Source organism: Osmerus eperlanus, chromosome 19 (assembly GCF_963692335.1).
Source record: "Osmerus eperlanus chromosome 19, fOsmEpe2.1, whole genome shotgun sequence".
Classification (NCBI taxonomy): domain Eukaryota; kingdom Metazoa; phylum Chordata; class Actinopteri; order Osmeriformes; family Osmeridae; genus Osmerus; species Osmerus eperlanus.
This window is the reverse complement of record NC_085036.1, coordinates 10413166-10434028: the sequence shown is the minus strand read 5'-3', so window position 1 is coordinate 10434028 and position 20863 is coordinate 10413166. Positions and strand designations below refer to the sequence as shown.

General features: G+C 53.9%; 1 protein-coding gene across 12 annotated transcripts in view; it reads right to left on the bottom strand.

Moving 5' to 3' along the window:
• Nucleotides 1-374: 374 nt before the first annotated feature.
• Nucleotides 375-20863, bottom strand: part of mtmr4 (myotubularin related protein 4) — a 39012-nt gene continuing 18523 nt past the window's right edge. For 7 of the 12 annotated variants that reach the window (XM_062485026.1, XM_062485028.1, XM_062485025.1 and 4 more), the window contains 18 exons: nt 20737-20826; nt 13955-14071; nt 12869-12898; nt 11774-11856; nt 10831-10997; nt 10537-10633; nt 9145-9258; nt 8816-9015; nt 7197-7325; nt 6925-7036; nt 5914-6109; nt 5227-5412; nt 3963-4133; nt 3707-3861; nt 1828-3379; nt 1443-1577; nt 1218-1306; nt 375-1002 (listed from right to left, as the gene is read on the bottom strand). In XM_062485026.1, the coding sequence (XP_062341010.1) occupies nt 825-1002; nt 1218-1306; nt 1443-1577; nt 1828-3379; nt 3707-3861; nt 3963-4133; nt 5227-5412; nt 5914-6109; nt 6925-7036; nt 7197-7325; nt 8816-9015; nt 9145-9258; nt 10537-10633; nt 10831-10997; nt 11774-11856; nt 12869-12898; nt 13955-14071; nt 20737-20826 (3801 nt within the window). In that variant the 3' untranslated portion in view covers nt 375-824. The remainder of the gene's footprint in view (nt 1003-1217; nt 1307-1442; nt 1578-1827; nt 3380-3706; nt 3862-3962; nt 4134-5226; nt 5413-5913; nt 6110-6924; nt 7037-7196; nt 7326-8815; nt 9016-9144; nt 9259-10536; nt 10634-10830; nt 10998-11773; nt 11857-12868; nt 12899-13954; nt 14072-20736; nt 20827-20863) is intronic. The other 5 variants (XM_062485020.1, XM_062485030.1, XM_062485021.1 and 2 more) reach the window with 3 other exon arrangements.

The following is a 20863-nucleotide window of genomic DNA, read 5'->3' as shown; positions in this document are numbered from 1 at the left end:
GAGTTTGGTCTCAGTTTCCCTCAATACACAAACAGCTTGTAGTGCACAAAATAATAAGAATACAAAATTAGACTTTTAAATACTGTAGCAGCATTTTTTTCTGAAAGCCTCCAGTATAACAGGGAAAGGCTTTGGAGTCCCCAACACTTGGGAAGGTGAGAGATTGTCCACTGAGGAGTGTGTGAGTGTTTATCTAGGTGTGTTTGGAGAGGGGATACGTTGTTTTTGTTGAAACTACTTCGGGGGGGGGGGGGGGGGTTGAATAGGTGAAGCCCCTCCCTGAGGTTCAAGGTGCAGGGGAGGTATGTGTGTGTGTGTGTGTAGAGGGGCAGGGGAGGTGTGTGTGTGTGTGTGTGTGTAGAGGGGCAGGGGAGGTGTGTGTGTGTGTGTGTGTAGAGGGGCAGGGCACCAGTTAAGGACACAGCCCTGGGGGCAGCAGGACGCTGCAGCACTCCAGGCTGGAAATGTCTTTGACCAAACAGGTTCACGCTCAGTAGGACGACCTCCTTCCTGACCTTTCTTCTTCTTCTCTCAGTTTGTTGTCAAACAACCACCCCCCCCCCCCTCACGCCCACCCACTTTCCTCCACACCTTCCTCCCACAGTCACAGTGTGGCTCCATTCCAGACCCAGGCCAACCATCGACTAACCAGTCCTCCTCATGTTCACCCACAGCAAAGACCACAGTAGATCGGGGTAGTGGTGGGGGGGAGGGGGGGAGAGGGGGCACTCGGATCGTCTGTCCAAAGCCGAGGAGCTGCTGATCCAGATGGGGCCCAGGCTTCGGGGGGTCAGGCTGCGGGGGGGGCAGGCTGCAGGTCGCTCTCAGCTGGAGGCGGTGGCGATGGGCTTCTTGAGCTGTTGGCTGCGGATCTCACGGTTCCGGGACTCCAGCAGCTGGTCGTGGCAGGTGTTGCACACCAGCACCGGGTCATACAGCTGTTGGTCTGGGATGGGCAGCTTCAGGTGGCAGCAGTCTTTACAGAACACGTTGCCACAGTTCCTGAGGAGGACGAGGAATAATATTATCATATCTACAGGCTGGCTGTCCATGCCTTTTAATCAACCTAACCCCTTTCTAGGTGTGGTGCCAATGTTCTGTACATTCAAGCTACACGTTTATTATCCTATACCACCGCAGGACTTCAGACATCCTTGACCTTTCTGATTAGTGCTTACATTAGTGATCTAAGATAAACAGTAAACAAGGAGCCCCACCTGCAATGATGACGTCTCTTGGCCATCCAGAACTCACAGTCACAGTTGAAACAATGGGAAGCCATGTGGTCAGGGACCCACCTTGTGACCTACACACACACACACACACACACACACACACACACACACACACGCATTAGAGGAATGTGTGTGGTTTGGAACCGGGCCAGAAAGGTGTGCTGGAGAAGAGTGTGTGTGTGTGTGAGAAGAAGCAGAGAGAGGAACCTGAAGCAGACTATGAGGGCTGACCTCTGTGTCCTTCTGCTCCACACGGTCCCAGCTGCCCTCGGAGAAGCGGTCCTCGCTGTGGTCAGACAGAGAGTCCTCCTCGTCACTGTCATCCGACTCCCGCAGACACGTCTGAAACACAGGGGAGCAGCCCGAGGTCAGGGAGGACAGGGGAGGCACACCCCCACCCCCACACACAGTACGGAGGGACTTGTGGTGAGGATGGAACACCATCTCTCTACTGCTGGAAGGCAAGAGACTATAATCTCTATTATTTAGCATCTCTCTTATGTAAAACGATCTGCCGTTGGGGATTCAATGCGATTGGACAAACTCAAAGGTTTCCCGGAAAACCCGTGCGGGGCGTAGCGGGGCTACTCACAATGTCGTCCTCGTAGTCGACGTCCGGCTCGGAGGGCGGCGTGCCGTGCTGCCTGCTCTCCAGCCTCATCTGCAGCTGGCGCACCTGCCGCCGCAGCACCTCCACCTCCAGCTTGTAGCCCGCCTCGATCTGCCGCAGGCGCTGCTGCACCGCGTCCACGGCGACCGGCAGCCCGTCGTCGTCCAGGTAGGCCGGCGGCGGGGAGCCCGAGGGCGAGGCGTGCAAGGCCGGGAGGAGCTGCCGGCAGGAGGAGGCAGCGGTGGCGGGGCCGCAGGGAGCGGCGGAGGCCGAGCCCTTGACCGCCGACAGCCAGCCCGACTGGACGGGGCTGCTGGCCCCGCGCGCCGCCTCCCTGCGGCAGCACTGGCCCCCGTTGGTGACGGCCAGGCCCTGGGCCCTCAGCAGCTTCCCCGCCAGCCGCCGGCTGTGGTAGGCGGCGCTGGCGGTGGGCTGCAGGGCGCGGCAGATGCCCGCGGGGCTGGCGGTGCTGCATGCCGACTGGACCAGGCCCTGGACGCTCTCCCAGTGGGAGCCCAGCAGAGACAGGTCCGTCAGCTGGCTCTGGGAGATGAGGCGCCGGGCTGCGTGGGCGCAGTCCACCGGGGGCACCACCGGCACGGCTACGGAGGTGGCTGCTACCGCCCGCTGCCTTACAGGCACCAGCTCGCCCCCGTTTACGGCCTCGGTTCTCTTGTCCTTCTCTGGCGAGCAGGGCTGGGCCTGAGGCTTTGCCTGGGGCAGGGGCTGAGGCTGGGGCGGGAGCAGGGGCAGAGGCTCAGGCTGACCGACATCCTGAAGCTGGGCCTGGGACTTCTCCTCTTCCTGGTCCTGGGCATGGTCCTGGCTCTCTCTCGTGCTGAGGGGCAGGTCTGGGGCGGCCTCGGTCTCGTCTGTGAGCGTCTCAGTGGAGCCCTCCATGGGGAGCAGCGGGGCCAGCGGTTTGAAGGCCAGCAGCTGGGCTGACCCAGAGGAGCCAAGGTCAGGAGGGGCGTCCAGGAAGCCGTTGTAGCTGTGTGGAGGAGAAGGAGGAGGGCTGCTGCAGGCAGGGGGTGAGCCTGGTTCTGCAGGGTGGGGCGGGGAGGGGCTGAGCTCTGCAGTCCTGGAGGGGCTCTCAGCCTCTAGTGGCAGGGGAGGGGGTGGGAGAGGGGGGATGGCGGTGTGGGGCAGGGCCTGGTGCAGGATGGGCGTGGGGAGGGGCAGGCCCTGCTCTAGGGGGATAGGAGGGAGGGGCAGAGAGGGGAGGGGCTGTGTGGTGAGACAGGGCTCCTCCCCCTGCTCCTCCGAGCTGTCTGAACTCGGCCCTGGCTTCAGAGGGGTGGAGGGCGGGGTGTGGGGGACAGGCTCCACCTCTGAGTCGTCGCTGTCCAGGCCCGTGTCCGGGCTGAGCTCCGCGGGGTCCCCGCCGGCTCCTGCCATGGAGGCCATGGGCTCGAGGGCGGGCCGGGCCTCCTGGCAGTGCTTGTTCAGGTTGGGGTCGCTGGAGGTGCGGGTGAGGGCCACCCCGTTCTCACACGCCGACACCAGGTTGTCCATGGAGCGGGTCTTGGGAAGCCTGCAGAGAGAGCGAGAGCTTGTTGGTTGAGGTTGTGTAGAGGAGGTCGTTTCTCCTGTCCTCCACTAGAGGGAAGGCTGGATCTGAGGATCTATGAGCCATGAGATCCATGCCAGGAGCAGTCCGAGATATACTACAGTCCTGTATGCTTCCATGGTTCGAGACACAGCATTGATGCCTGGCCTAAGTCAACTAAAACCAGCATTTGGGAGTACATCACTTCTGTAGCACCTGCACATTTGTGTCAATAAAACGTATAAATAACTAGAGCTGAGCAACAAGAAAGGTGTCTATGTGCGTGTGTGCGCGTGTGTCCAGCAGGCCGACCTGTCGAGGGAGCGTGAGGTGAGCTCCTCTCCCTGCCCGCTGGGGGACAGGTACAGCTCCATGGCGTCCTCGGCGGCCGTGCAGGGGGAGGAGGTGGGCAGGTAGACGGCCGTCCACAGCTGCAGCGCCCGCGTGTGACACACCGGCTGCAGCACCTGGGCACAGGGACGACAGGGGAGGGGGTGAGGGGGGGGGGGGCGCCACACCCCGACGCCGCGACGCGGCCGGGAGACGAGGACGCGAGCGCCGTTTTTACCATGTCGTGACCGGGGATGTAGAGAAAGTTCTGGAAGTTCTTGTTCCCGGTGCGGAGCAGGGACCAGACGGAGCAGGTGCGCTTGTAGATGTTGCGCGCCTCGCGCTCCTTGGCGTTGTTGCAGAGGAACGTCCCGTACAGACACGAGTACGTGTGCTGGGCCAGCTTGACCTGGGAAACGCACGAGACGCCGTCAGACCCTGGCGTTCGCCCGCACACCCCTCTCCCACGGCCCCCTCCCTCCCGCACAAGCAGCCCCGCAAGACACACAAACACAGCACGGCGTGAGGGGGACAGACAGAGAGCGTGAGATGGCGTGAGGGGGACAGACAGAGCGTGAGATGGCGTGAAGGGGACAGACATAGAGCGTGAGGGGGACAGACAGAGCGTGAGATGGCGTGAGGGGGACAGACAGAGCGTGAGATGGCGTGAGGGGGACAGACAGAGAGCGTGAGATGGCGTGAGGGGGACAGACAGAGAGCGTGAGATGGCGTGAGGGGGACAGACAGAGCGTGAGATGGCGTGAGGGGGACAGACAGAGAGTGTGAGATGGCGTGAGGGGGACAGACAGAGAGCGTGAGATGGCGTGAGGGGGACAGACAGAGCGTGAGATGGCGTGAGGGGGACAGACAGAGCGTGAGATGGCGTGAGGGGGACAGACAGAGAGCGTGAGATGGCGTGAGGGGGACAGACAGAGCGTGAGATGGCGTGAGGGGGACAGACAGAGCGTGAGATGGCGTGAGGGGGACAGACAGAGAGCGTGAGATGGCGTGAGGGGGACAGACAGAGCGTGAGATGACGTGAGGGGGACAGACAGAGAGCGTGAGATGGCGTGAGGGGGACAGACAGAGCGTGAGATGGCGTGAGGGGGACAGACAGAGAGCGTGAGGGGGACAGACAGAGCGTGAGATGGCGTGAGGGGGACAGACAGAGAGCGTGAGATGGCGTGAGGGGGACAGACAGAGCGTGAGATGGCGTGAGGGGGACAGACAGAGAGCGTGAGATGGCGTGAGGAGGACAGACAGAGCGTGAGATGGCGTGAGGGGGACAGACAGAGAGCGTGAGGGGGACAGACAGAGCGTGAGATGGCGTGAGGGGGACAGACAGAGAGCGTGAGGGGTACAGACAGAGAGCGTGAGATGGCGTGAGGAGGACAGACAGAGCGTGAGATGGCGTGAGGAGGACAGACAGAGCGTGAGATGGCGTGAGGAGGACAGACAGAGCGTGAGATGGCGTGAGGGGGACAGACGCGGCGAGCTCGTACCAGGAAGGCCTCGTTGAACTCAAACAGGCAGGGGAACTGCTTGAGCAGCTGGTGGACACAGTCCAGCCACTGCAGGAAGACGGGGCACTGCTCGCTCACGTCGTCGGCGTTCTCCTGGTGACCGCAGCGGTCGCCAAACTTGTGACCGTAGTCCAACCACTCAGTCTCCACCAGCACCTGGAAACCCTGCCCGTGGGAAGAGACGAGCAGAGTGTTCAACATGCTGGAGCCACTCCTATAGGAAAAGCTGTTGTGGGGAGGGGGGTCATTATCAGTATGGGTATATCAGGCAGGGGGATAGGAGAATCAGAAAGGGTTTTAATCGCGATAAAAGTTTGCACAGACAAGGAATTGACTTTGGCAGGAAGGTGCACACATGCAACATATAGGAGTACATCTTAAATAAATCTAGTCTAACTAAGTTCTAGTGTAGGTAGACTAAATAAGTCTAACTATACAAGGTGCAGAGTCGAATTAACGAATACTAACTAATACTAAGGGGACAGGTGTGTAAAATAAACTAAATATGAAGTATAAAGTAGCTATAATGTACACTATAAATACAAAAAAACTATACAAATAGGTTACTTAGTGCAAAAATGACATGGGTGCAAAGACGAGTGCAATATTGGCAAATAGCAAAAATGGCAAATATTTCAAGTCTTAAAGACTTAGATAGGTCTCTACCTCTAGTGTCCTGTAGAAGGGGTCCAGCAGGATCTTGGCCAGGGCCACTATCTGAGGGGTGCGGTCCCACCCATCAGAACAATGCACCAAGACGGGACGGCCCTCCCTCTCCACCGCCGAGCACACCAGAGTGGCTGCCTTCAGCATGACGGACAGGTGCTGCAGCCAACGGGTGCTCTCCAGAGCTGAGAGCCAGCTGTGAAAGCACAAAGGAAGGAGATCAGATGGAGGCAGTGGAGGGAGCAGGCTGGCGGCCTGGGTTCACCTGGGTTAACCCTAACCCGGCATGCGGGGAGTTCATGCCCGAGGGGGAGGTGTCCCTGACCTACATCTCTACTTGACCTGGGACACCATACCACCCCTCTTTTTAGAATACCGGGAAACATGGAACCCCCCAAATAGATCTGTCTGCATGTGATGTCACTGATGCCAGTTAGAGTTGGGGAGTGCCATGTGTACCCTCTCACTGGGTGGGAGACAAACACACACATCCACACACACACACACACGTACACTCGACAGACAGCTGGCCAGCCCAGCAAGAAAGGGTCTGGACTGTGACAGCATTCCACTCTCCCTGTGGTGTAGTCTTACTGAGGTTGGAGGGGGATGGGAGGGATGAGGGGAGAGAGAGAGAGAGAGAGAGGGGGGGGGTAGAGATAGAGAGGAGGGGTAGAGAGAGAGAGAGGAGGGGTAGAGGGAGAGAGAGAGGAGGGGTAGAGAGAGAGAGAGAGGGGAGGGGTAGAGAGAGAGAGAGAGAGAGAGAGAGAGAGAGAGAGAGAGAGAGAGAGAGAGAGAGAGAGAGAGAGAGAGAGAGAGAGAGAGAGAGAGAGAGAGAGAGAGAGAGAGAGAGAGAGAGAGAGAGAGAGAGAGAGGAGGGGTAGAGAGAAGAGGGGTAGAGAGAGAGACAGAGAGAGGGGTAGAGAGAGAGGAGGGGTAGAGAGAGAGAGGGGAGGGGTAGAGAGGTGGTAGAGAGGTACTCAGTAGTAAAGGTCAGGGAGATCCTCTTACTTTCCCGGGTCTGGGATCTGGCTGCAGACTGTCCTCAGGGACTGGAAACTGTTCCTGATGGCGTGGATGTTAGCCATGCCCATGAACATCACCTCACAGTTGGGGTAATACTCTGAAAAACAACACACAGCACATTAGATCAAGTTCAGAAAAAGGGAACGTCAAACAGATTTGTTGCTTTAATTCTACCAAGACGATAACGTCTAAATAAAGTACTTTCTCCTCAGTGAGTGTTTATTTTGGAGCGGGACGGGCCTGTGTGCTGGACGTACCCTCACACTCGCAGCCTCCGCCCTTGGCACGGTTGGCCACTGCAGCGGTGTAGGAGCGGGCGTCCAGGATCAGCAGCTTCTGTGGCGCAGCATTGGCATCAGGGCCTGGGCATCCTGTCAGAGAGGAGTCTGGGAGGGAGGGGGGGGGGACGGAAGGAGGGGAAGATTGGGTGGTGGTGTTAGGAGACGGGTAGCGATAATGAAAGATGGAGGGTGGCAGTCACGGGAGAGGAGAAAGGTACACAGAATGAAAATGAAAAACAACGAGGAGGAAGGAAGGAGGGTGTGTGTGTGTGTGTGTGTGTGCGCGTGTGGGGAGGGGGGTGAGGCAGGGAAAGAGAGAGGAGGAGAAGGGGCGGGCGAGGAGAGATTTAGAGGAGCGTTAGAAGCCTGATCGATGACGCTTGCTCAGCTCGTCCTCGGGAGCCAAATCGATTGGTTGAGCCAGATGACCGCTGCAGCAGCAGCAGCAGCGCTCCACGTCAGCAGGACAACCCTGCTAGCCCCGGACCTTCACCAGCCCCCGGGGACCCTCAACGCCAGCCTCCCTCCGGGACAGGCAATAAAGCACAGCTTCCACTCCCCCCTCAGCTCAATCAACATGCCGTCACTTCCACAGGCCTGGCCCCCCGGACACACACACGCAGGGCATGGAGACAGAGGTGGGTGGTGTGAGAGGAGCCATGTCTTCCACAGGCCTGGCCCCCCGGACACACACACGCAGGGCATGGAGACAGAGGTGGGTGGTGTGAGAGGAGCCATGTCTTCCACAGGCCCCTCTGGCTCCAGCTGCTGAGCTCAGCTTTGAGGAGCTCCAGGCGGTGGAGAGCAGAGTGGAGGACTGGAAAGGGACACTGGCCAAACTCTTGTCCAGACTGCGGGTCTCGATCCAGAAACGTCCAGACTAAACTAGTCAGAGTTGGAGACAGTGTGTGGCCATGTCTTTGTATTTCCATCAGCATTCATGTCACAGGCATTTACACACAAAAAGAGCTAGAGGGAGTGAGGGAAAGAAAGCGAAAAAAAAGAAAAGAAAAAAATAGATGGATGGATGCCTTCTAAATGGGCCTCAAATTCTTGGCGACCAACACGTAAACAAGGTAAAACACAAAAGAGCAACTTCCATTTTAGCCTAATGCATCCGGTTCTCACTGGGGACAATCTCCTCTCTGTGTGTCCCTGATGTATGTGGGCGAGAGTGTGATTAAAGGCTCAGGAGTGCAGTGTGTGAGTGAGAGTGTGTGTGAGAGTGTGTGTGAGTGTGTGTGTGAGAGTGTGTGTGAAACACAGAAGCAGACATAATTGCATGCAAATGTGAATGCATTAATTGAGGATGGCAACTTCCCCGAATGTTATGTTCTGTGAAATGTCTTCATTGTCTGTTACAGCAGTTCCCATGAACCTAATTGGGGTCTGGATTAGGCCAGTGGAAACATGAAACAGACAGTTTGCACCAGCCTGGCTCAGTCAAAACTTCCAGATTCTCCTGGGAAATAATCCACTCCTACCGCGAGATGTTCCAATACTCATAGAAAGTAGACCGTGCTGGAGAGCAGGTGTACTGGGGGAGGTTGTGCTGGAGAGCAGGTGTACTGGGGGAGGTCAGACAGCAGTCTTACCAAAGTCGCTCTCGGAGCCGTCCGGCCCGTCTGCGCGGGGGGCTCTGCAGGCGGCCGGCCCGCAGGTGCGGGTCCCTGGGTCCAGCAGACAGGCCTTGGCGATGGAGGTGACCAGGTACTCGTCCTCCGTGTTCCTCCAGCCCCACCAGCTGATCTCAGGCTGGCTGCAGCGGGCGATCACCGCCCCGTTCCTCTGGTGCCTGGAGCACACGGGACGACACGCCGGGTCAGGGCAGAGCGGCAGTGATGCCTGGCTGTGTGTTAGCGTGGTGTGTACGTGTGTGTGTACATAAAGCGACTCGATAGAAACTGTGTGTGTGTGTGTGTACCTGTAGACCACCACAGGGATCCTCTTCCAGGACCTGAAGGAGCCCACACTCTCCAGCTCCTTGTCAGTGATCCACACAGGGACCAGCAGCTTCTGGGGGTAGCTGGAGCACATCCTGGGGGACAGGAGATCGAGGGTTACACACACACACGACCTCCCCCCCACACACACACACAGCAACCAATACATATGGAGAGACCTAGAAAGCGGAATAGTTTAATGGAGGAATATCCATTAAACTATTCACAGCAGAGCAAGCGTTTTTTCTGACGCATATTTTCATTGGAAGATGGAATAGTACCTTCCTGTTAGAACATAAAATACATATCCACCAATTTAACTGACTGCTTTAGCAATGGGGGGGTGGGGGGGTTATTTCATATATAAAACTTCCCTAATAAGATTGGTGTCCTGAGGTGAATACCCTGTAGCAGTATCACTATTCCATATGAATGACTAGTATTCTACTGTTTAACCCTGCAGTGTTTCATATCTCCTCAGAGCACTGACGCTCCCTTCCATATCCTCAGCTCTGCTCCTCCTCCAGGGACCAGCGAGGGGGCCTTTGTGTGTGAGTGAGTACCTGGAAGTGATGAAAGTGCTTTGTGGTGATCTGTGTGTGTGTGTTTGTGTTTTGCTGAGTCATGGCGCTCAGCAGGTTGGGTGTCGTTTTAATGAGACAGCTCTCTCCTCTCTGCCTGTCCCCCCTCAGCAGCCCCCCCCCCCCCCCCCCCCCCCCCCCTCAGCCCTGCCTGATCCCTCTGGCCAGCACACACATCTGGGGCTGTATGGACACTATGTGAAGGCCTGTGTGTGTGTGTGGATGTGTGTATGCCACAGACACGGTGTGCACTAGTGTGTCTGAGGTTAACATTTGTTTGGGAGTCTGAGAGAGAAACAAAGTGGGGTGAGTGAGAGAGTGACAGTAAGAGAGAGAGACAGAGAGAGCGAGAACAAGCGACAGAGAGATAGAGACAGATATGGAGAGTGACAGAGAGAGAGAGAGTGAGAGAGGCACACAGAGAGGGCGACTGATACTGGAGGAGCAGTCAGACGTAGCCATGACTCCATGTGTGAGAGGAGCGCTGGTGACACAGCCTCAGTGTCTCTCTCTCTCCATCTCAGAGCTGACACAGCCCCAGTGTCTCTCTCTCTCTCTCTCTCTCTCTCTCTCAGAGCTGTCACGCAGATGATCAAGAGCCGGGCATGCGGACACACTTCAAACGCAGGCTCTCTCAAAACGCTCTTTGAAACACTGAGTCACTTTCCATCCAGTTCCAACACTGGGACTGTTTCCCTGCAGTAATGGCAGAGCTGTGTGCTCACAGAGAAAGGCCTGTCTCGTAAAGAGTGTGTGTGTGTGTGAGTGTATGAGTGTGTGTGCGAGCCATACTTGTAGTTGCTGTTGATGTCGGACACTCTCCAGGCGTTCTGCATGTCGAAGCCCATCCTCCTCACCTCCATCTCCATCCTCTGGCGAACATGATCACCTGCAGACAACGAGGGTGGAGAGTGCTCAACCGGAAGAAGGATTTCAGAGGGTGTGTGCGTGTCAGTGTGTGTGAATGCATTGACATGTTTATGTGGTTGTGAGTTGGAATGTATTTAGATCTGTGCATGTATGTACAGTATGTGTGTGTGTGTGTGTGTGAGAATGGACAGTACGTGTGTGTGAGCGAGCGCCTACCTGGACGGCAGAGGTGGACGTGCTGGTCCTCGTCGTCGGCGCTGCCCCCCAGACACCAGGCGTGGTAGGCCAGGGCAAACAGCTCCTCCAGCCGGGCCGGGTGGGCGATGGCCCGGTTCAGACGCTTCAGCCACTCCTGGCACTGCTTGAAGGTGCCGAAGTGGCATCTGAGGACACACACACACACACACACACACACACACACAGAGAGAGAGCTGTTAAAACAACACACTCAAGAGTAGCTGTAGGCAGTGGGAGTGTGCAGTATGGAGAAGACAGATTTAGATGTACTAGCTACATGCTCTGGTTCCCTAGACTCTGACAAGGCGATAATGTGTTTGTGCTCCAATCTGGTGTTTATTGAAGGAGAGCAGTGTTTCCCCTGGTGATGGGGATATAAAGCCATCAGAATCAAAGACATGGAACACTGTGTGATGAGAGTGGGCCAGCTGAGGCAGCCAGAGCAGCTTCTACACAGGGAGCCCAGCCGTACGCACGTCCCTGTGCCTCTACACAGGCAGCCCAGCCGTACACACGTCCCTGTGCCTCTACACAGGCAGCCCAGCCGTACACACGTCCCTGTGCCTCTACACAGGCAGCCCAGCCGTACACACGTCCCTGTGCCTCTACACAGGGAGCCCAGCCGTGCTTCGTTTCCCCACAGCTCTGCTCAACAAAAGGCTCTGTGGTGGCCAACTTCATAAACCGTCTTTTTCCGGAGACACAAATGAGCCGTTTTTTTCCACTTGTCCGGCCACAGGCAGTCACACTGTGGGTGAGTGTGTTACGATGGTGTCATGACAACGCCTCCCTCTCAAGCACTCGCCTGTAGGACCAACTGAAGAGTCTGCCTCTGATACACTACTGCTCCATTGACTTAATGCTGTATTATCCAGAGAGCAGACTGTGTTGGAGTAGGTGGTGGTAGAGGTGCTGTCCTCACCTGACTACTTTGGAGTCCTTGCAGATGATGTGCAGCTGGAACATATCTCTGCTCTCCACGCTCTCGATCAGTCTGAGGGGGACCTGCAGGGGGAGACAGAGAGGCAGTGAGAGAGGCAGTGAGAGCGGCCGGCAGGCCTCCAGAGGAGGGCTGTCCTCACGGTGCAGCTGCAGCCATGGAGAGGAGACAGGGCGCCGACGCAGCAGGGGCGCCCGTTCCCTGGGGAACCGTCTCTGTAAAACTACCCTCGTCACCAGACCACATAGTATAGCATAGTTTAGGATGGTACATGAAATTCACTCATTCTCTGCTACCTTTTAAGGCAGACTACTATTAGACGCCATAGCGTCTTTTCTTAAAACACAAAGTCGAGTCAAAACAAAAGCGCCAGTATGGTTTAGAAAAACACGAAGCCCATTATCTCATCTTAAGCAGTTATCTCACGCGTACTATCAACAACATTCACCATTTGACCGACAGGGACTCTGGAACCTGCAGGGGGAAGGAGTCAGGCCCACACAGGCCAAGCAGGGCTGTTTACACAGCACCATCTACTCTAGCAGAAGGAGCCACCCTGTCATGCAGAGGCCCACTGTGTTCAGCTCCGGCTCTGTTAGTGGAGGGGGCGGGAGGGAGGGAGGCTTGTTAATGAGGTCGCTCCAAACTACACCGTTACACCATCAGCAGCCCGGTCTGACCTTTGACAGGGACCAGCCGGTCAGCAGCCACGCAGAGCATGAACGACAGACGCTTATTTTGGCCCGAGTCGCCTGACTCGGGAATCATTAACGCGCTTCGTGCAGTACATGTATGCATTTCACACGCGCTCGCCTGGGATAAAGTGCACAGAGCGGCTCCGTGTCATTGAGGAGTTTTCAATTGGACGCTGCTGTGCAGATCGGGTGCTTGACTCGCTGCACTCGGAGCCGAATCAGACACATTAACAAACACGGAGATGGGGGGGCTTCTGTTTGAAAGTTAAATGACAGTTTGTCCTCTGTGCACTTTGATCCAGCAGCAGCCTGCAGGGGGCTGGACGATCGAGCTGTCTAGACTGGGGCTGGCTGGGGGGAGGGGACGTCACATGGTACTCACAGAAATCTCATTGTCCACACCTGGGTAGGTCTACAACACAGTGACACCAGGGAACGGAGAGAGGGAAACAAGACAGAGGACAGGAGAGGAAATGGAAAAATGATATTAAACTATAAACAGACAAAAGGGAGTTAAGAGTTAAAAGAAGGACAACTTCAAAGAGTGTGGGGGGGGGGGGGGGGGGAGAGATCACAGCATTGCTGCTTCTGTACATAACCAGACCAGGAGGAAATGATGGAGAAAGAAAAACGTGTATGAGAGCAAAGGGCAAGAGCAGCAGCTCACAGCAGGGGAGGAGGGGGGGAGAGATGAAGAAGAGAGGGGGTCTGTCTGATGTTCAGGGTGGTCTGTAGCCATGGGGTCAGAGGTCAGGAGCCAACACCAACAGACAGGGTCACTAGTACCCTGGGTCGGCGTAACCCTGACCACCGCCGCTAATCCTCTGCAGAAAGCACCCCCTCCTCCCCTTTAAACCTGGTGCCCTCCCGACAGCCCTGGAGTAAACAGAACATTCTGGAAACAGCACACAGCTTTAGAGTACAGTACATATGCGTGTTCCCTCTTTAGGAGAGTTCTGCTAGATGAAGTTCTGGGTGGAGGGGAGGGAGGGAATTTCTCTGCCAGTGGATGCAAACAATCGGGCTGTTTGTACTTGAGCGAGGCCTGACGTCAGCAGGAGAGCCAGAGCCAGCCCAGGACGCCGTCCTGGAGCCCAGGGGTCACATTAAAACACTCCCGCCCGCCAGATCACAGGCTGTGCTGCCCCAGTGGTGCCCGCAGACAGCCAACTCAGAGGGGGCAAACGGGCTCGCACGACATCCAACAGGACTGAGAAACGTCCGAGCGCTGAGCACACTTCATGTGAAACACCAACACTGGGGTTATTTGCCTTGTAGGCAGCATGACCGGGCGTATTACATTGTATTAAAAGGGAGCAGGGAAACGTTGGGGTGATTTCAACCCTGCCTGCACGGTACAGGTCTGTCATGGCACGAGTCACTGTTCTGTTCACGCCGTGCCATTTGGACTGGATCAAAGCAGGACACGTTGATGTTTCCATGTGCGTGTGTGTGTGTGACCTCTTACATTGATGATGGAGTCCTTGAATTTGATGTGGAGCCTGTAGTTGGAGATGGCGATGATGGCGTCATCGGCTCGGCCCAGGTGCTCCACCCCTTCCCCCTGAAGCGCTGGGAACGGCACCTGGAGGGAAAGACAAACATGGCTCAGGACAACACGCCGCCTCAGCACCACCTGTTGATAAACACCAGCCGACTCCGTGGTCTTTACGCACCGCCTCCGCCGGTCTCCTCCAGCCTCAGCCTGACTGACTGACACACAGGCAATTTCTTATCACTGGCATCCAAGCTGGGATTGTTACGAGCTTACGAGGAGATACGACACCAAGCTGGGCTAAACCGAGCCAAAGAACAGCTTAGGAAGCCATAATTATCCCGGCCGCGGTGCATGATTGCTCCATTTGACTAGAGGCCAAGACTTGATCGTTGAAAATGTGTGTGTGGGGGGGGGGGATAGGATGTGCTTTAGTCGGTCCAATTAGCACGTACCTTAGCATAAAAGGATCTCTGTGAGCTAGGGGGCTCGTCGTCGAGCATGAGTGAGCGGGCGGGTGGCCCCGGTGGGCAGGAAGGAGGGCCGTGTCTACATGGCTCAGGCTACCCTCTCCGTGGCCCAGATAGCCTCCATTAACATTCCTGCAACGTGCCCATTTGATTGGGGCCCAGGCCCGGTCCTGGGACCAGACCCCTGCATTAAAGTAATTGGTTCCCATCAGAGGATAATAGAACAGGTTTTTCATCTCACTCGGAGGCAGTGCATTAGCTGCTTGAAAACGCATGCAGGTGGATCGAAAGACAGTCTAATGCCAAGCCAACCCCTCTAAACAAGGCCTCAAGTTTTATCCAAAATGGAAAACCTTAGCTAGATAAAAAAAAACATGTACAGGGTTAAATCTAGTCTTTTTAATTAAGCCTTTCACAGCAGGCATAGAGGAACATTTCATTGTGAACAATTTAATATTGCTCATTTCATTGAATAGGCGGGTACGGTAACATCTTTATTGTGAGGGATGTTTAACAATGGAGTCTAAATGAGAGGAAGCCACGTGGGACATTCAATCATTTTGCTCTGCCTGGAACAAAGATCTCATCTCACTGGCTGCTGATGAGGGCAGCAAAGCATGATGGGAGATATCATCACCTCTCTCTCTCGCTCATATCTGGTAAACTGAAGAGCACATAGCACCCATATTTCTCGGTCAGATGAACATCAAGCGATGCTCTGATCAAGCCCTTTTCCTCCATTCCTCTCTCTCTCTCTATGTCTCTCTCTCTCTCTCTTTATGTCTGTCTCTCTCTTTATGTCTGTCTCTCTCTCTCTATGTCTGTCTCTCTCTCTCTCTATGTCTGTCTCTCTCTCTCTATGTCTCTCTCTCTCTCTATGTCTCTCTCTCTCTCTCTATGTCTCTCTCTCTCTCTCTCTCTCTATGTCTCTCTCTCTCTCTCTATGTCTCTCTCTCTCTATGTCTCTCTCTCTCTCTATGTCTCTCTCTCTATGTCTCTCTCTCTCCTCTTCTACATTGAGCTGTGGCTCCGCTTCCTTGCCGACACACTTAAAACACTTTTGTTTGTTTAGCTCCAAGTAGTCATTAGAGACAATGAGGAAAATTATAATCATTCTATTCCTGATGCGCATGCATACACCGGTGTTGCCTAGAGACAAACGGTTCGCAGCGCGCTACCTCGCCGTGCATGATGCGCTGAGTCACTCTCGTAGATGCATGAAACTACAGGCAAAGCAGGCCAGAGGGGGATTACAGTAAGATGTCCACTCCAAACAACATAATTAACAAACACGCAATTGAAGAGGAAATAAATATAAAAAAGGTCCAGCTTTAAGACGGGAGAGAAGCAGAAAGCAGCTGGATCGTGAGATCAGGACACGGCTACTGATCCTGGGGTCTCTTCTTTCGTCTTAATTCAAATGTCCCCGGACAAAGTTCTCGTTTCCAAGAAACTTATAATGGAAATATGAAAAACGGAAAAAAGAGAATCGATAAAGAGGCCGTTCAAGTCAAGTGCTGGCAGAGCATCAGGGGGAAAGAGGGCTGCTGGCAAAAAGCTCTCTGCCTTTTCCAAACCTCCACTTTTCTCCCTGCTCCTGGCAGCTCTCAGACCCAGCCCAGACAGTACCTCCAGCCCTCCGCACCGAGGCTCAGCTCACAGACCAAGCCGTGACAGTACCTCCAGCCCTCCGCACCGAGGCTCAGCTCACAGACCAAGCCGTGACAGTACCTCCAGCCCTCCGCACCGAGGCTCAGCTCTATCTTATTCATGCCTCTGCTGCTACTCAGCTTTCACTGCCAGTACCCGGGTGGCTTGGCACAGGCAGGGCCCACTGTCTTAAACCCTCAGCCACATCTTCCTGTGACAGCCGTCGGAAGTAGCAAGGCAGTGTGCTCCAGTGCTGAGTGGGAGGGGGGAGATTTCAGATTTTATGAGCCCTGCCAGGTGTGACTGTTTAGGAGACAGATGAGTTCTACGGGCCAATATCAAAACACTCAGGCGGAGATCGATCACAAGCCTTGGGCATTTATCGTTTTCAATTAATCAAAGGGGAGTGTGTGTGTGTGTGAAAGATATTTTAATATAAAACCCGGTGGATGACGGTGCCGACTGTCATTAGAACGATCCGGCAAACACACGGTGCTCGTCTCTAGAGAGAGAGAGAGGCAGAGGAGAACTGCAAATGTGCTCGTTAGTTTCTGTAAACTCCAGGCGGCTGGAGAGAAGACAGCTTCCTCGTTCTGAGAAGGAGGATTTACCGAATCCTGCCGAGTGTAGCTCAGTTCACGGACATCAAACTGCATTACAGCAGCTCTGCTCCAAATGCATGTGTGCATGACTCACTGGTAGCCAGCTAGTGTAGCAGAAGATATTGTGTCACGTTTTCCCCTCCATATCCTTCACGGCAGTGCAGTGCAGTGCGAGAGAGAGATACAGAGAGAGAGATACAGAGAGAGAGATACAGAGAGAGAGAGAGAGATAGATAGATACAGAAAGAGAGATACAGAGAGAGAGATACAGAGAGAAAGATACAGAGGGAGAGAGACAGAGGGAGAGGAAGAGAGGGAGAGAGATACAGAGAGAGAGAGATACAGAGAGAGAGATACAGAGAGAGAGGGAGAGGAAGAGAGAGAGAGGAAAAAGACCAGTGAGTAATATTTTCTGACTTGGCTTGTGAGTCGTGACTTCCGGTTCAGCCAGCCTGCTCACACTTGACAGAGTAGAGAGAGGGAGGGAATTCAATAGCCTGTGTGGCAAGGACATGCACATTTATGCACGTGCAGAGCAATGTGCGACCGATTCTGGAAGATAAAAGAAAGGGGGCAAAACGGATTCCGGAGACAAAAGGAGGATGCTGAAGTGATAACTGCTCTGCGAGGGGGGAAGGCAGGATTAACAAGATGGCCAAGCGGAGTCCTCGACGCTGCGCATGCGACAGCTGTGGGGATTCACGGGGAGCAGAGGAAAAATGAACACACACGCAGCCTCATTAGCTGCTTTATCAGGCAGCCAAGGCACTGGGTCCTGTTAACAGAGGCTGTTCTCCTCGTAGCAGCAGAGCGCCGTGGCTAAGCAGACCCCAGCGCAGATCAGCCAGGCTCTGTGACATCCCCTCTGTGACATAATGATCCAGAAGTGGCCATGTCGAGCCTGCTGTGAACCTCTGCCGGGTCATGACAAGACCTTCTGGTTCACTTCCCCTGCGGCGTAATCCCATTTCTTACTGGGATGAAAGAGACTTGAACCTCACCTCAATTACACCGCCAAATGGAAATTACTAACTTGGCATTCATGAACATCTAAAACATTTAAAGCCAGATTCCCATAACTAGTTTGACAGATATGCTCTGGAGAAGAGGAGGGGGGGGGGGGGGGAGAGAACTAAACCGAGAGCAGGACCTGTGTTTTTAACAGTTGAGCTTGGCTCTTTGTCTTTCAAAGATGTCCCTCCTAGCAGCACTCAGCAGCCTGAAGGTAATGCCATACCCAGCAAGACAAACATGCATTTTTTATGGAGCTGCAGTTCAAACAGGAGAGGCCTGTCCATGCATGAGAGGGTACGCAGATGAAAAGGTAGCAGGTGAGAGTCTGGAGACTTCCTCAGGATGGGCTGGTAATGACCAGGCCTGTGCACTCTTCTCCATCCCATCAACACAAAGCCCTTTGGAAATACAGGCCCGTGGGTCATCGTCATAGACATGAGACTGAGGAAATTATTCCACAAAAACGATTGATCCTTCGCAATGGACGAGTGGGGTTCAAATGAAACCATGCCTTTTATGATGGCTGGTAATGGTGTGTGTTGTGTGTAATGATATCACCTGGGGGGGATCACTGCACACAATGAATACATGGGAAGGCTGAATAGCCAACAGGCCAGAGACAAGAAATATCATCTGATCGTGAACAGAAGAGACTGTAAAACAATACAGGCCCATTTCCGTAAAACTAGACTGATGGAAGGGAACGCTCAGGGGCTATAAAACGTTTCTTTTACTGCTCCTATACCAGAAATAAAATGGTCACTGTGACCTTAGCAAAGAGGATGTTATTCAGCTGAGGAAATGAAACCATTATAAACTCGCCCCTTTCATCTGTCCCCTCAGAGAAAAACAACACATTTCTTCTACTGAATAGATGTAATTGTATTTCTGGTGCTGGTGACTAATTTCCAAGTTCAAACGGTACAGTAAACGGAACAGTAAAAAGCACATCAGATGCTTATTACATTCAGAAAAGTGACTTCTACAGATCCAGTCACAAGCTACTCCACTGACACTTGGAAATCACCAAGTGTCGGTAAGCTCCTTTTTATGTTTCCACAATGAGAAAAAGGAGTCATTAAATATGATTCAATAAACCCATAAGGATCTCAGGCTTTGCTTGCTCACTGATGCGGTTATATAGAAATGAAATAAATAAAAAGACTACATGTCCTTTCAGTGGGTAGCAGAACATTTGGCTCGGATGCTCCAAGGAGCCTGCAGTGCTAGGGGTGTCAGTCAGCAGGAGTTGGATGGAGATCGACCACTGGAGATCGACCACTAAAGAAGCCCTCACAACGACAGACGGCCTCAATACTAATCAATTAAAACAGTTCTGTACAGCCCATAATACTTTCTTTCATTCATAAATGGGTCTTTTGTGTTTCTGGGGCTTAGCCTACATGTGAGCCACACAAGGGAGCTGGAGACGTCGAGCAGACCACGTGCAAGCCCGCCTTCTTCACAGCCTTCAACACAACAGTTGTGTTGGACAGTAACCTTGTTACTCAACATCCAATTTGTCTTTTTAAATCGTTTATAAAACTTTTGGCTGGACGTAATGAGAATCAAACCCACCCCCCTCTTCCAGACTCCTCCCCCGCTCCCCCGCCCCCCTCCCTGTCCTGCAGGCTCTGGTCCACTCACACCGTGGCTTTCAAGGTTCCACTTCAGCACAATGGCAGTCACCAGAGCAATGCTGCTACTTCACCCGGCCTAAGGATTTAAGATGAGCTCATAGACTGGCCCTCAGCCACTATTAGCCTTTCACCCAGCCAGCTAATCCACACCCAGTCTAATTTACTGAGGTTTAAAGCCACTGCTGAAGTGAGGTGAGCCTAGGCCGCAGGTAACTACTGGCCTGTAGGCTAAGTGAGAGACAGCCATAGCCTACTAGCGATTTTGGGTCTTGAATTTGATGCGTTTCCTTTAATAAAGATACTAACAGTACCAACAAGCATGTTTTCTCCTCCTACTACATACCCGAGATGTTTAGAGGAAACTTCCAAGAACTGAACTTCTGTCAAGTTTTGACCTGACCATGTCACTGACTGAAATTCTCTAGAAGTTCAACCCTTCCTCATCATGGTTCTGAGGAATTTGCCTTGAGAAAAGAGCTCTTTGCGGACTTTTGGAATCCCATCCGTGTGCAGGCTTGTCTGACAGGCCTATTGGGTGGATCTGCTCTGTGTCCAGGCCATCTAACCAACAACAAAGATGACGACGAGGAAGCCAGAGAAGGACAAACACTTCTAATGGAGCGCACCTAAATGCATATTAATACTCTGGACACACTCCTCACATTACATTTACATTTATTCATTTAGCAGACGCTTTTATCCAAAGCGACTTCCAAGAGAGAGCTTTACAAAGTGCATAGGTCACTGATCATAACAACAAGATAGCCACAAAACATTGCGAGTAGCCAACATGACATTAAGTCATAAGTCAATATTCTCAGTCTCTACCACAAGGGTTGTTTTTAAACCTTGCGCCGCTTCGGCAGAAACCCTTTCAAGTGAGCATTATTGTTTTAAATGGAAGCCTAATGGTTTACAGATATCAGATTAGCCCGATGTAAAAAGTATTTAACTTTTGACAACATGTCGTTTTTCCTTGACCTGATCAAATCAATATCCACCAAGCTTTGAACAACAATAATGCATCTCCTGGTTTCCAGTTACAGACGTTGCCTGCTCATCTTTCCCGAGCAGTGTGTTATTGTGGTAGTGGAGTCAGTGGAGGTGGAGTCAGTGGAGGTGGGTGCTACCCAGTGGAGTCAGGTGCTACCCAGTGGAGTCGGGTGCTACCCAGTGGAGTCGGGTGCTACCCAGTGGAGTCGGGTGCTACCCAGTGGAGTCGGGTGCTACCCAGTGGAGTCGGGTGCTACCCAGTGGAGTCGGGTGCTACCCAGTGGAGTCGGGTGCTACCCAGTGGAGTCGGGTGCTACCCAGTGGAGTCGGGTGCTACCCAGTGGAGTCAGGTGCTACCCAGTGGAGTCAGTGGAGGTGGGTGCTACCTGAAGGCTCTCGTCCTCCTTCACCAGCTCCTTCTGGGGGAACAGGTCCTTGGCCTGGATGTACTCCAGACTGGGGGGCCCCTCTTCACCCTGCAGGAAACAAACAACACAGCTGTCAGACGTGAGA